We start from the raw sequence: 15,010 nt of genomic DNA on the forward strand, positions 1-15,010 counted from the left end.
ATCAAGGCAATTTGCTCAGGTTTTAAAGGGTTAATTGTGAAAAGTGCAATCTCTGGCGTCACTCTAACTAGAATTATTGTTAACCCTAAATTTCACACCTGACTGACTTATGTTGTGCCACTGAAAAAAATGACACTGCTGCTGCATGCAGATCTTAATTAAATTATTTACAAAATTACAATCTGCAGTTTGTCACACTGATGTTAAACATTCACGCTATTAATTAAATATATTAGAAAACCGCTTTATTTTTGCCACATTCAAGACTCCAGGTCATTGTGACTGGATCATCTCTGCTCTGGTTCATAGCTCTTTGCTTTGTACCATTGATCGTGTTCCCAAACACTTATTGATTGACAGCAGTTATTACAAACTGTTATCATTATTATTATTAAACTGAGTGGTAATCTTCCCTCCTATTTCTTCATGAATTACACAAAGAGAAAAACAAAACGCCTCATGACTGTAATTACAGCAACATTAGAGCCACACACATCCAGACACATGTCATAAGAAACTCCATCTTAAGAACCAGTGTCAGTCCACTATTGATTGTAAAGAAAATTGGGGAAACTGGTGAATGCACACATACAGTATAAACCTGATTTGGCTGAGAAAACATTTGTCAAACACTAAAATCTGTGTTTATGTGATTCAAACAGCAGTGGTTTTCCTAATGTTCACCAGGGCTCCTTCAAAGTGCTAAAAACACACTGTGGTTAATAACCTCTAGACTGTGACATCTACTCTGATACAGAGTTATTCAAACTTCTTCAGGTGGTTGTAAAGCGACTGGACATATGTAAACACACACATGGGGTCTGGCTTGTCCCCCATCTCCAACATGTCCTCCACCTCGATCAGACGGAGGCAGTCAGCCTGCTCCCTGAAACGTAGAGGTAAAGTTACGGAAATAAAGATGAATGAAGTAGCGCAAACTGATTAACCATGAAGTTAGAAACAATCAAAGCACATCCAAACACACGCGCTCCACACAAGAGAGGTCTACTAAAGGAAGTCCCGAATCACTGGAGCTAAGAATGAAGCACTTTTCATGTCCACTTTTTCCCAACATGGCTACTGCTGTGTTCATTTGTACTCGGACCTCAGGAAAAAACGACCTGCGACTTGGAAAAGTGCAGTCGAGCGGCCATCAGAGTCTGGATTCCAAATCAGAAATTCGATTAAGCTCCATGTAGACCGAGTCGGTCGAACTGACGTCACATTCATCATCATGTTTGTCAGCTTTTATTTTTATGTCGTGTCTGTGTTGTGAAACGTGCTATTAAAATCTGTAGTAGCATTTACATTCAGGTGATTTGTGTCTGATAGGAGTCTTTACGAGTATGTAAAGGTCTACTAGCCTACTCCTCCGTCTCTGTTTGCTACCTACATCAACGAATCCGCATGTAGACAAATCGAAAGTTCGGAAATTACTGACTTCTGACTTGTAATGTAACGCAGCGTACACTCCCTCTTTGCACAGACTTGTCTTTCGCAATACCGCACCTGACTGGGAGAGGAGCGATGCACAACTGCATCCTAATGATGATCGGTTGTCTGGTTTTCGATGTGGAAACCGGATCAAAATCTTACTGGTTTGTAAAGCTGGGGGAGGTCAGAAGAAGGGCAGTAGTAAGTGATGTAACATTTTCACAGCTTTCATGTCACACACTCTGAGTTTATAACAAACACAAAACACAATCTAAAGTTGGGATCTGTGTCAACAAAATTAGGGAATATATGCAGGTTTGTTAATGCTGGAAAACCTGGAAAAAAAAGGCAATACGCTCCTTTTTCATTGCAAGTGGACAAGCACGCCTTTCTTTATATTTTCTGCTGTGTCGTGTACAACGTCATGAAGGTACCTGAAAACAGGTTAGTAAACTGCTGAAGGCCGCAGAAAATGTCACATTGTGTCTTTCTTTATTGTCTGTAACGTATTCAGTCTCTCTTTCACACTTGGTGCAGACTAATTTGGCACGATGTTTGTGCACTGCTTGGACTGAGACAGATTGAATTTATGGCTGTGATGACAGTGAGTCACAGAATTTACAGATGGACGCGCCAGAGAGGGGGCAAAAAATAGCAGGTCCACTGGAGCTGATAAATACCCGTGATTACAGCAGTCGTTTGTCCTGGGAATAAATGCCGGTTGTAACCTCTCCCACTAAAGCCAGATGTTAGTGGGTGTTAGTGGGTTTTTCGTCCTGTGGGGAAGGGGCTTAAGCAAACTTTTGATATTGCGGGGTCAGTTGGCTGACTTTAATAACTTCCCCTCTCTCTCTTTTCTCATTTGCTATAATTTCTGTCTTGGAATGAAGGAAAGACGGCCAAAAAATACTCCCATTCACCAGAAATTACATACTATAGGCTTGCTTTAATGTAAATTTTGTCTGTGTTGTATTGTCCTAAAGATAAAGTGTGATTCAATAGTGAATGTCAAAGTATTTGCTGAGACGATCACTCAGCTAAACTGTGATACCTTTAAAAAAAAGAGCTTAGAAAACCGCTAATTTTAGAAGAAATGTAGTTTGGTGTAATTCAAGTGCGCTCACTCACTCACAGCCTTCCTCTCAGTCATTCAGCTTACTCTGCGGTGGTGAAGGCCAGCTGCAGGTTGTGTTTGCGATTTGCAGGGTTCAGCGTGTTGTAATCGAAGTCCAGAGGGAAGAAAGAGTGGACCAGAGCACAGAAAGCCATCCCGTCGCTCCAGCTGGACGAGAAGTTCTGGATATCTATATTCTGAGAGACACACGATAATAACATCACATTAAATCTACACACATTTTATTTTCATTTATATCTTTAAAAAAAAGTAGCAGTCCTAAGTGAGATAATAGGAAAGCATCTTCAAGCTCATTCGTCATTGTTTTGTGCTTTCGGTCCTTATCTCTTATTTTGACATGTCTGCTTTAGCTATTGTCTCGTGGAACTGAAGACATTAAAAAAATCCAGTTTCTTCTTATTTTGACTGTCAGCTGATGAGGATCATGTGATATGATCAAAAGCTCCAGAACACCTAAAGCTGGTGTTTTTAAAGTCAAGAGTGAACTTTGAACCTCATCTTGTGAGTATACATAGGCAAGAAGGATATAAAGTGCTCAATTTTATGTTTTTATTTGAACATTTAGTGAAATCCGTGACAACTGGTTAACTCCATCTTCTAACAGAGACCATGTGAGGTGATCAAAAGCCATAAAACAGCCACTAAATGGACCTCAACTTTTTACAATTGGAAACAATTTTTTTGCCAATTAGGTTTGCACATATATGGTATTTGTCTTGGTGTTTTAGTGCAAAAATCAAGAGTCTAATTTAAAATAGAAAAAATGAAAAAAACATAAGAAATACATTACAAATATAGGTTTTTAAAGTGGATGAGCTGCACATTGTTGATGACTCCAGCTGCAGTTGGGGATGAAGGGAGTGATTCAGACAGCATATAAACACTGATTAAAGAGCCTTTTAAATAAAGAAAAGAAAAATAAATCCCACTGTCATACCTGATAGCCAATGGTCTTTGAGCGGCACCACTCCAGCAGAATCTGTTTGATACCGCTGGCACTGGACACTCCGAAACTCTGAGAGCGCTTCAGTTTCGGTTTGGGATCCTTGGGTCTATTCAATAGAAATACAAATATATGTATGACAACATAAAAATACTAATACCTCTATATATACTATACTAATACCTAACAATAACAGTAATAATAACTTTATTTATATAGCATCTATAAAAACAGAGTTTTTGACAAGCTAAGCAAAAGCAGTAAAGAGAGGCAATACAACAGAAAACCAAACAGTCTCACATAACACAAGTGAGACGAGTGAGCAAATATTGCAAAATGCATGTATTAAAAAGGATACAATTATACAAATAAAAATACCCAAAACAACAAAAGCAATAAAAGCAATGAAACCATAAATATAAGGAGTAAAATAAATAAATAAAATCTAAAAACACAAAATCATATTAAAGCAAGTCTATAAAGAGGTGATTTAAACAAAGTTTATTTGTTTAAAAGGATCCCCATTAGAGTGCTACCAGGGCAGGGGTAACACATTACCCAAATCCCATGATCCACCCAGTACCCTATATCACCCCACCCCTAAAAATAAACTTACTTTGTAGGCTCTGAGTTCATCCTCTCAAAGAGGGCCCGCTTGGCCTGAGCGCCGTTGGAGCGCGGAAGCGTTTGTGATTTCATCAGATCCTGCTTAAACTCAACTCCACCTGCCTTGTTCGCTTTCCTTAGGTGAAGCAGTGGACAGACACAAATACATTTAGACTGAAGATAAGTCGTCAATCCAAACGGGTATCTTTCATTTCAATATTAGGGGGGGACACGTGTGTAGCAGAGGGTTTGGGAGTCCCTTAAGTTACTGCATTCTGGTAAACTTGCATTCACAACTTATGTTTTTGGCAGGAAGGACAGATTTCTTAATATTTAGGAGGGCATGTCCCCTGTGTCCCCCTTAAAATCTAGGAAATCAACACCCAGGCATCAGTGTAACATTGGTCAACAGTAAGTTCACTTCACATTACAAAACAGGATTCATGGTCATGACTTACTTGTCCAAATTAGGCGAGAAACCTGATTTTATGATGGATTTGGAGGGAAGTAATTTCTCTGCAGAAACAGAAGGTCAGAGTGAACAAGAGAAATGACATTAGATTGATTAAAACAAATGCACATACTTAATCATACTACTATAAACAGGTCTTATGTGGCAAAGCAAGGCAGCTTTATTTGTATAACACATTTTGTACAACAGGGCAATAAAAAGTGCTTTACAGAGCAATAAAAAATAATAAAGGATAAAGACTTACAATAAAAGGTAAAATAATTACTAAATGATTTTTTAAAACATTAAAATAAAAATCAACATTAAAATTAAAACAGTGCAGACAAAGCAGAAGCTGCTTTACTATATTTTACCTGCAGGCTGAGGAAAGCTCACACTTCTCTTCAGACTGGGACTGGGCGTCTTGAGAACTGGCACTGAATTCATGAGATGAGATCAAAACAAAACAAGAGTAAAAGATGAGAATACTGGAAAACAGAACATTAAAAATAAATAAAATATAAAGATTTTTTTTTTAAATGTGTAAAATGAAAGCACAGAGAGAGACGGATCCTTGTATCCCCGGCTGGACTCACCCCTCTTAAAGGGATATTCCCCAGGTTTTACTGTAGGGTCCTGTGATGCTGAAATACTTGAAGTCTGAGCTGTTACAGCAGAGGATGAAGACTCTGTGCTGGGTTTGCTCATGGCAGACAGAGGCAAGTACGGCTTGGGTTCAGAAACATCTAAAGAAAGAAGCACATGAAGATAAGGCTCGCAGAATCAGTGACTTCTTTTAAATCACTTTTTAGAACCAGTTTTTATAGACTTGCTTTTATGGAATTATTTATTTATTTTAACCCATTTTATATATGTTTTGTTTACTTATTTTATACTTTTATTCATGGTTTTATTGCTTTTGTTGTTTCTGGACTTTTTATTTGTATTTTATATCTACATTTTGCATCCTGCATCGGCATTATTTGTCCTCTTGCTTTGATTTTATCCTAACTCGACTCTAGTTTTGTCTCACTTGTGTGCAGACTGTTTGGCTTTCTGTTGTTGTATTGCCTTTGATGGTCAAAGCTCTGTTTTAAAATATGATATATAAATAAAGTTATTATTATTATTATACTTTTTTTTTTGAAACTCAATTTCCCCAAAATGTCACTGCACATTAACCATTGACATTTGCTTTGATATTTTGAAATATTCAAGCAGAAAAACAAAAATAAGAACTGTATCATTGCACCCACCACGTCTAAATGGATATTCGCCTCGCTTCATCGTCGGGGATTCGGTGACTGAAGAATTTGGTGCAGTAGCAGGACTCTGATCAGATTTGGACGCAGCAGAAGTCTCAGAGCTGCTTTTAGTCACAGCTGTGAGAGGATGATGGACCAAACCCTGAGATGCAGAGCCCGACTGCTCCTGGGACACTTGGGACGCCTTGGACGCCTGGGACGCCTGGGACACCTGGGACACCTGGGACACCTGGGACGCCTGGGACCTCAGCTCCTTTGTTCCAGTCGTACCTGCACAAGTGAAGATGGAAAAATAAAATCAGGAATAAATGAATTAAAAATAGACAGCAAATAGACAAATAGAGTTCCCATCAATGTCGATCAGAGCCGGAGGCAATAAATACTTGTGACTTCTGCAGAGTCATTTGACTCGGGTGTGAATGCCGATTGTACACTTTCCCAATGCATTAAATGTTTTTTGTGTGGTGGAAATGAGGCATTATAAAGAATATTTCCCTGCTTCACCTGCTGGAGCTTCTGCGTTGGACTGGACAGCTGATTTAGGCACCGATGCTGGAGACTGGGCGACCAGACCCTCTGGGAGTTTGGTTGTCATGGCAGTGACGGGAAGATGGGGCTGGGGTTCATCAGCGTCTGAAAAAGAGAGAATCTGAATAGTTGAGATTTTAAGTAGTGAGTTTGGTTATACTGAAAAATGTAATTAAATTCAAATGACTTTATTTGTCCCTAAGGGCCAATTAAAAGGCATAAATGATATCACACATCAATTAATACACAGGACAACTAAAATATAGCAATAAATAGAAAAAAATGACCAAGACTCAAAGACGATAAAGTGCATTGCTGTTGGCAAAAATTAATTTTGAGCTCTAAAGTTTAGATTTTTTTTTTTTAAGTTCAGTTGTGAAATACGCAGATTCAGACAAAGCCAGAAGCATATTTTCCTCTCACCACACTGAGCAGGAGCCTCTGCTGGTTTTACTGGAGGTTCTTTTGCAGTTTTGGGCGCTGAGGCGGGAGACTGAGGGACAGCTGAAGCTTCAGAGCTGGCTTTCATCACTGCAGTGAGGGGCTGATGGGGTTTGGTCAGATGATCTGATTCTCCCTGGTCTAGAAGAAAAGAAGATTGATTTAACCTTTTGAAACCTGGAGGGACATCTTGTTTTTTTTCTTTGCTGCTTGATACCTTTCACAAGTATTTAAACCTTAGACCCCCAAACAAATTGGTGTGATTTTTTTTAAAAACATGGGGAAAAAGGTAATGAGCAACTTGACAAGAAATGTTCCAAAAATTGCAAGAAATTAGTAGAGTTAGAAATGAATTTTTAAAAAGTTAGGGGGAAGAGAAAGAAAGATAAACTTTATTTATAGCTAATTATCAAAAGTATATATTTAAAATTATGTTACATAATTATTATAATTTTATAAGATTTTTTTGGTGGTTATTTCCTTTTTGTTATTTATTTATTACAAATTTTCAGACAATTTTATTTTACTTTTTAATAATATCTTACTGGGTCTTTTTTTTTTTCGTTGCTCATTGCTTTCCTCCCATGTTTTTGAAAGAAATGAAGCCAATTTGCTCAGGTATCAAAGGGTTAATTAATCACAACATTAAAGCGACAGTTGGCAGCGATGACGGTGCAGATTTCGATGCATCTCTGCCACTGGTGGAAGACGTAATCAGATCTTTCACTCACATAAAAGTAGCAATAACCACAGCGGAGAAACACTCTGTTTCAGGTGAAAGTCCTTCGCTCAAAATATTTCTCAGCAGGTTTTTCTAATAAAGCCAACAAACAAAAACATATTCTGTGATATGAATGGGAATGAACTGACCAGGCACGGCGGGGGCTTCCACCGCCGACTGAAGAGAGTTAGTTACTCCAGAAGACTCTGTGCTTTGTTTGGTGATGGCGGTGAGAGGCCGGTGGGACTGGGGAGCGGCTTGAGCAGTTTCAGAGGCCATTGATGAGCTCTCTGAGGAGACATTACCAAAAACAACCAAAACTGAGGTCAGCTTGTCAGGTCTACCTGAGTGGATGCTCAGATTATCTGCCTACCTTGGTTCCCGTTCTCTTGTGCAGTTGTGGCAACATTTTTCTCTCCTCTTGCATCAGTGCCCTGTTCAGTAAAGAAAAGATGTCAAAAACGGTTGCTCTTTTTGATAATATGCTAAAGGAGTTCAAAGTGCAGCTCTAGATCTTTATTGATTGGCGTGCTTTTACAAAAATAAGTTATTAATCCTCTCTGGTTTATTAACCACATAAACCCTTTGAAATCTGAAGTAACATCACTTTTCACATGCTGCTTTCAGTTGCCTTTTACAAGTATTGAAACAGTTGAACCTTGAGCATAATGGTTTGATTTCTTTCAGAAACAAGTGAACAAAGGCAATGAGCAACTTGGTAATAAATTGCAAGAGATACATAGAGTTAGAAAATTATTTTTTAAAAAACCCAGAGAAAAATTTCTGGGGCAAAGAAAAGAAAAAAACAAGGGGAAAAACTATTTAGAATTCTCATAAATAACATTTTAATTTTTAATCACTACTTCAAAGGTAATGAAACTTTCTTTCTTTTTAAAAATAATTTAAATGTAATTATCTTGTACTTTTTTTTTTTTTTTTTTACAAATTTCTTAACACATTTTTGGGTCATTTCTTCTTCCATGGCTCCTTAGTAGTGACTGGCAAGTTGGACTCAAGCAGATCATTGTACGGTAACAGAGATGTTAACAACTGAATCAGAAGACTTTTGAACACGTACTTATCATCATGCACAGCCACTGTCTCTATGTAAGTGTACATAAGTGCCCAGTCCATGTATATCCATTCAGTATTTGTTTGTGTATAAACATATTTTTCACATGCTTTTGTACATAATGTCCTGTCTATTCTTGGTGCAGCTTTTTGTTGTTGTTCTTAGCAGCCTATTTCTGTGTCAGTACACTGAGACCAATGAAAAAAAAAAAAACAACGTAATGAAATTCCTTCTATGTGAGGACACATACTTGGCCATTACCTTTGAAACCTGGATCAATATCAGTTTGCTTGTACTGTGTTCAGATACCTTTCACAAGCTATTTGACCCTTTGAAACCTGAGCAAATTGGTTTGCTTTCTTTTTTTATAACATGGGGGAAAAAAGCCACAATCAACTTTGCAAGAAATTTCATGTAAAGTACAATAAATTAGAAAAATATGATAAGAAAATGACCTATAAATTATTATTTGAAAATTATCCAAAAACTGGGGAAAATTACCCCAAATTAAATGTTTATATTTAAAAGCATATTATAGAAATATATATAATAAAAAATATAATAATATATACATATACACATATAATATTTATTTTCAGTACTTCATTTTCATCATTTTCTTGTTTGTTTTCATTTTTTCACTTTCTTCGTGTGTGTGCCTATTTTCTTGTAACTTTTTTTTAGTAATTCTTTGCTAATTTTTGGGCCATGTCATGCTGAGTTGCTCCTTGCCTTCTCATTCAATTTTTTAAAAAAAGAAATCTGACCAATTTGCTGAGGTTTCAAGGGGTCAAAGCTTATTCTGATGGAGGCCAATAATCTACTCCAACCTGGTGTGTTAGTGTTAAAAAATATTCCAAAACACAAGTATACTCAAAAAAGATATTATGCATGGGATCAAGTTTCCTTTGGGTGCCATTACCTCAGAAAGGCAAACGCGTTATGTAAGACATGCAGCTAAGTGTATCTGCGTCTATTTATACATTTGTCTTAGCAACATCACTCATTGATTTGCTCCCAACAAACAAAGGTGGTTCTTTTGTCTGTCAGACTGCTGTGGAGCTAAAATTAATGTTCGGCCTTTATCCTGTAAATCTGTGTGTGTATGTGTGTGTGTGTGCTTTCTAAATGTGTGATCTTCAGCTGTTAACAGCTGAAAGCTTCTCCTTTTAATGACAGCTGTGGCCAACAAACCCATGTTCCCACTGAGAGGCTATTTTAGATTTTGCAATCGGTCTCTTTGCGAGAGTTTCCGCTCCACTCCTCTTACATCCCAATATAGCCCCAAATGGATGCTTTGGAAATCGGGGAGTTAGCCTGAGCAGTTCAAACAGCCCTAAGTATATCAGTGTGAGGCTTGGCCTGTATTTGCCCCCTTCTCCCACCCCAGCCGGCTTTTGCTTTCCAGAGAGCTGCAGCGGTCTGGCAGCCGCGCAATAAAGCCATTTCAGCCAGCACGTCAACTGGTCATCAGGAGGGAGATTAGCACCATGGTGATCTGCGGGCTCCACAACAGCTCCTGTAGGATATCACAGTCTGACTCTGTCTGACCCTGTTAATCCTTTCAACCCCTGGTTGGGTTTTCCACCATACCACTTTTGTTCCTTCTAGAAACAAACTGACAAACACACAAACTTTTTTTTTTTCTAGCCACCATTGATGAATGTTTCTCACTGTTAAAGCCACAATGAAATAAAACTTGAACTGTTTTTTTTTTTTTTAAACTTTCTACCTGCAAATTTGCAACATTTTATCCGTTTTTATATTTTTCAAATCTGAAATTCCCTTTAAATTAATTTCCTTTCCTACAACTGTATGTTCACACCGCAATCACATAACTGAATGATCCAACTTTGAGACATCTAAAACATCTGTCACTCAAACAAACAACTTTTGGTATGTGTAAATGCGTATCAATGTGAGACACAGAGAGAATGCAACGTTCCCATTTTCTGTTGTAAGAGGTCCAAAAACCACCATCATGTCACCACCAGTGTCTGCCATGTTTGTTTACGCTGAAGTCACATCTGACTGCATGAGATTTCGAGTTTTGAGACTCTGGTTGTTGGTGGACAGAATATTTTAGTGTGTGGTGTGCTGTGTTGGTCATAAATTATGATTTTAAATATCTTTTAGTCTGTGTCAGGCTTAAACGCACAGACTGACACAGTTCGCGACTAACAAGTAAACATAGTGGTCATGAGTGGTACTGCAGTGCATCTAAGACATTTATGCTTTCATACTTGCCTGCTTTTGTATTTACTGCATGAAGTGGAAGTGCTGGTCAGATTGATAGGGAGACATTGTCAAACTTGAAAATGATGGAGCAGAGTTGATAAATCGGAGGGCTATCTTGGTACTGTGGGGTTGAACGGTGGTACGTCAGCGTGGGGGGCTGACAGGTTGGAGGAGACCTAGTGATCTCAGCAGGGGGGAATGTTGGCAGCGTGTGCATTTCGACAGGACAGCTGGTTGTCCCTCTCAGGGTGTGGGGCTGGGGGTATTATTGACAGGGACGTAGACGCAATTCAACTTTCCATCAGGAGATTTGAGACTCGGTTTGGCTGGGACGGAGGATTCCTGAGTGATTAGGGGACGGAAATTTATTTATATATATAAATATATATATGTGTATATATATATCTGCCTTCAGAGTGTGCATTATGTCATAAAAATACACAATATACTGCAGGCATTGTTGGTGTTGAACCCTATTCTTGTTTGTGAGGTACTCCAACATCCCAGACGTGGATCTGAGTTCACTTCCACAGCTTTAAGGACGTCATTAACCAAGCAGATATCAGCTTTAAAGAGCTGCAGCTCTGTGCAAAATCACAGACCCCAAAATACATGTGCCCTTTGGAAGACCTGCTGTCATAAAAGCCCGTCAACAGTTGGTGGGAGGGAATGGCGTAAGTGTGTAATATGTGTGTGGTTGCTACATTTATTTGGGCTAATGTAAAGACATAAACCCTGTAATGGCAATAATTAGTATGTTCAAGGTTAATGATGTTAGACATTATTATTATTATTAGTGATCCACAATTGAAAATAATTATTTGAGAAGATCTAATAATAATAATAAGTGATGCTAAACCTATACAGCACTTAATCTTTCCAGATTAAATGTGTGAAGCTGGTGTTGGAGGTTAAATATATATTGGTCTCACATGGAGACCAGAAAAGCTCAGTGTATAAACTGCTCTGAAGTACTGGAAGTAAAGAAGTCTCTATTACTGCAGTGGTGTCTCCCTACATTACACACATTTGAATGCAAACTGAGTGTACAATTCTTTACTTTTACCTTTACTTTCTATGCAACGTTACTTTTGACAACTTCAGAAAGAGCCTGTGGAGTTTTCAGCTGTTCCAGCAATAGTGAAAAACTACAACTTTGAAAAAAAGATGATTGTAAAACAAGTAACGTCATCAGTCAGTTAACAGTGTTTAGATAACGTAGCAAATGTTAGTGCGTCAGTACTGTGTAGAGCAGTGGTTCCCAACTGCTGGGTCACGGTCCATCCACGGTCCATCGCACGTCCATTTTGAATGTGAACATGTCAAATTTGTTAAAAAAAAAAAAGCTCTTTAAAATAAAGTTAAATAGTTTTCTTGCGATATTTTAAATAGCTGGAAATAGCTAAATTTGATAACCTTTGCTGCTGTTAGCAGACACTGCGACTTGCCCCCACAGTAACAGTGGCACCACAGGATGGCAGAAGACAAAGAAGTTACCGAATTCGTGCATATGGTAAAGCTCCCAGGTTCGAAAACTGTACAGTGATTTATATTATAATATATCTATTGTAACATTTCGAAGGATAACAGTAATGTTCTGTCTGAATACCTTACATAGACAACAACTTTGTGAAGTGAAAGTTTGTGATGCTAAATTACCCTGAGAAAGGAGGTCGGACACAGTCAAGTAAAAGAGCTGCTAACATTCCTCGGCAGTGTAGGGTGTTGTGGTATGGTAACATGAGGTTGCTTTCAGTAAGATGTTAGCACAGCTTGAAAAACACAACTGCATCTTCCACGAGACCACCGCAATGCAAGAGTGGAAAGACAGAAGGTTGACCTGCAGGGTGATTGAAATTTTGCCACAATGCAATGTTGTCATGTCATCTGGCAACTCAGTACACTAATCAAATACTGTACATGGAAGTGCACTCCCATCTGCAGAAGTGAACCACTACTGTTCATCTCACAATCATTGCAACAAAAAATAAGATGATTGTCAGCGTCAACTTTCTCATAGTTTTATAAACCTCTGTAAAGTGTTTTGGCATCTGAGAAACCTTCAAACTCCAAAGTCACAGCTGAGACCAGGTGCATCATTTTTTGATGACCACACCCATTTACAGTACCCGACACCTCGTGTCCAACCATCCATGCATGAATTTTACCTCTATTAATAAAGACAAACATATCTAATGAGCTGTAGAAAGCAGAATGAATACTCACATTTACTTCGGCATGTCTCTTTGCTCTCCATGGAGGAGGGACCGGGGTGTTGCTGGGAGCAGCAGCAGGAAGGCTTGGTCCTCCACTGGACCCTGATGGTTCAGAGTGTGCGGACGAGGACTGACTTGACTGACAGTTCTCTGATTTTCCAGAGTAAACCAGACCTTTCTGGTCTTCTGCTTGTCCGTTTGCTACACTACTGTCTCCGCTCTTCCCCTTCACTTCAGCAGGACTCCTCTCGATCGTGACCCCGGCCAGACTCTCCACCATGCGGCTCACGGCTTCCAGCTTTGACCGGAGCTGCAGGTTCTCCTCCTGCAGCTTGGTCACCGCCTCGGCCAAGGGTCCATTGGAAATGCACACTTCCTCAATCCTCTGCTCTATGCGTTGTTTGAAAGCACTCACATCCACATGCACCTCCCTTACCGCAGCTTGTAAGGTGGCTCTGAACTGAACCAGAGCCTCACTCTCCATCGCCCCCTGAACACCTTCTGTAGCTTCACTCATGGCTTCTTTAGTGACCCTCACCACCCCTGGGATTCACGTTAAAGGAGTAATGGGGTGGTTGGTACCAAAGCTTCAATATCTTGTCTTTCTTCAGTTCGTTCTCTGATTCTTGTCCGTAAAAGAAATTGAAGAGATCTATAGTTCTTGACCAAATATTTTTGTATTTTCTGCTAATTCCTTCCTTCAATGATATCGATGGTGTTCCATGCCAACTTTTCAGCAAAGTTGAAGATGCAAAAAGCTTTTAAAGGATGACTTGTCTCAGGAAGATCTCTTGGTGGCCACTCATCACAGTCCCATCAAGCTCCATGGAGGACTTCTCTCAATGTGCGTATTCTCTTACACTCTCCTCTCATCTGGTCAAAGCAAGAGCAGTTGTTATTTATAAGTCATGGAAAACTCATGCACAATGTCATCTTGGGAAAAGAGATTACTTACTGCACTGACAGATCATGTTCTCAGTGCATGCAGGAGCTGAGGAATGATCAAACTAACCTTTCGGAGGGATCCGGTTGAAGTCGCAGATGACTGGTTTTGCATCGACTATGTGTTTCCTGGATGCTTACCCCTGCTGCCCCGGCCCAGGGAGTCGTCGACGCTATCTGTGCCTCCTGAGCTTGGGAGCAACAGGTTCGCCCCTGTATTTTTGGGACAGATAGGGGGCGGGAAAATATCTAACGGGGAGGAGGGGCCAGGATTATTTAAATACTTTTGTCTCTCTGTGCTGCTGATAAAACTGCGGTACTAGGAAGCGTGACTCAAGCTTTTCTGGGGGTCAATTTCAAAACATTCTATGGGCACTTTATTCTGAAAGGGACTTAAAGAAGAGGAAGACCAGATCAGTAACAAGTTAGAAAAAAAATTTCAATTACTCTGACAATTTACTATAGTTTTGAGATCAAGACACATAAAGTGTGTGTTTGTTGTTGTTTGTGTGTGTGTTTAGTGACATAATTAGGATTACACCATTTAAAAATCTACAGATCCTTAGATCTTGGATGTTTTTTTGCCAATACTTAAAACCTCAAATTAAGCAAAAATAATAAAAGATCATCACTACTTTGACATCATGTTACACTGCATTTAAACGCCACAAAAAGCAGTTGTTACTTTACTGAGCCATCGTCAGATCTTTTCATAACCATAAACAAGTGGTTTTTATGCCTACACTTATCCACGCGGTAACCACAGTGTTGTTGAAACATAATAAAATGACATCTACACAAATCCACTACACAAATGCATATAAATGTAACATATTTGTGGTTTGCAGAAATGTGCAATGCCAACATACCTTCAAATAATGAAACTATAGGGTACTAATATCTTGGCTGCAATTTAAATGTTACATTTAAATAAACATGGTGGTCTGAAAGTGACTTAAAACAACTGTAACAACAATAACCATGGTCAGGTGTATTCCATGTACAGATTTAAGCATTA

At 39.0% G+C, this 15,010-nt stretch overlaps 1 protein-coding gene across 1 annotated transcript; it reads right to left on the bottom strand.

Annotated features, from left to right (window-relative positions):
* Positions 1-223: 223 nt before the first annotated feature.
* On the bottom strand, positions 224-14,219 carry LOC121952571 (uncharacterized). The gene is made up of 14 exons (XM_042499335.2): positions 14,063-14,219; positions 13,061-13,923; positions 7,898-7,958; positions 7,674-7,814; positions 6,786-6,944; positions 6,339-6,467; positions 5,826-6,104; positions 5,166-5,315; positions 4,944-5,006; positions 4,577-4,634; positions 4,129-4,254; positions 3,507-3,621; positions 2,594-2,745; positions 224-886 (listed from the first exon to the last, which is right to left on the bottom strand). Exons 2-14 carry the CDS (start codon positions 13,565-13,567, stop codon positions 760-762), a joined length of 2,067 nt encoding a protein of 688 aa, XP_042355269.2. The 5' UTR covers positions 13,568-13,923; positions 14,063-14,219; the 3' UTR covers positions 224-759.
* Positions 14,220-15,010: the final 791 nt, after the last annotated feature.

The sequence above is a fragment of the Plectropomus leopardus genome, chromosome 15 (genome assembly GCF_026936395.1).
Source record: "Plectropomus leopardus strain MGB_pleo_1.0 chromosome 15, ASM2693639v1, whole genome shotgun sequence".
NCBI lineage: Eukaryota > Metazoa > Chordata > Actinopteri > Perciformes > Serranidae > Plectropomus > Plectropomus leopardus.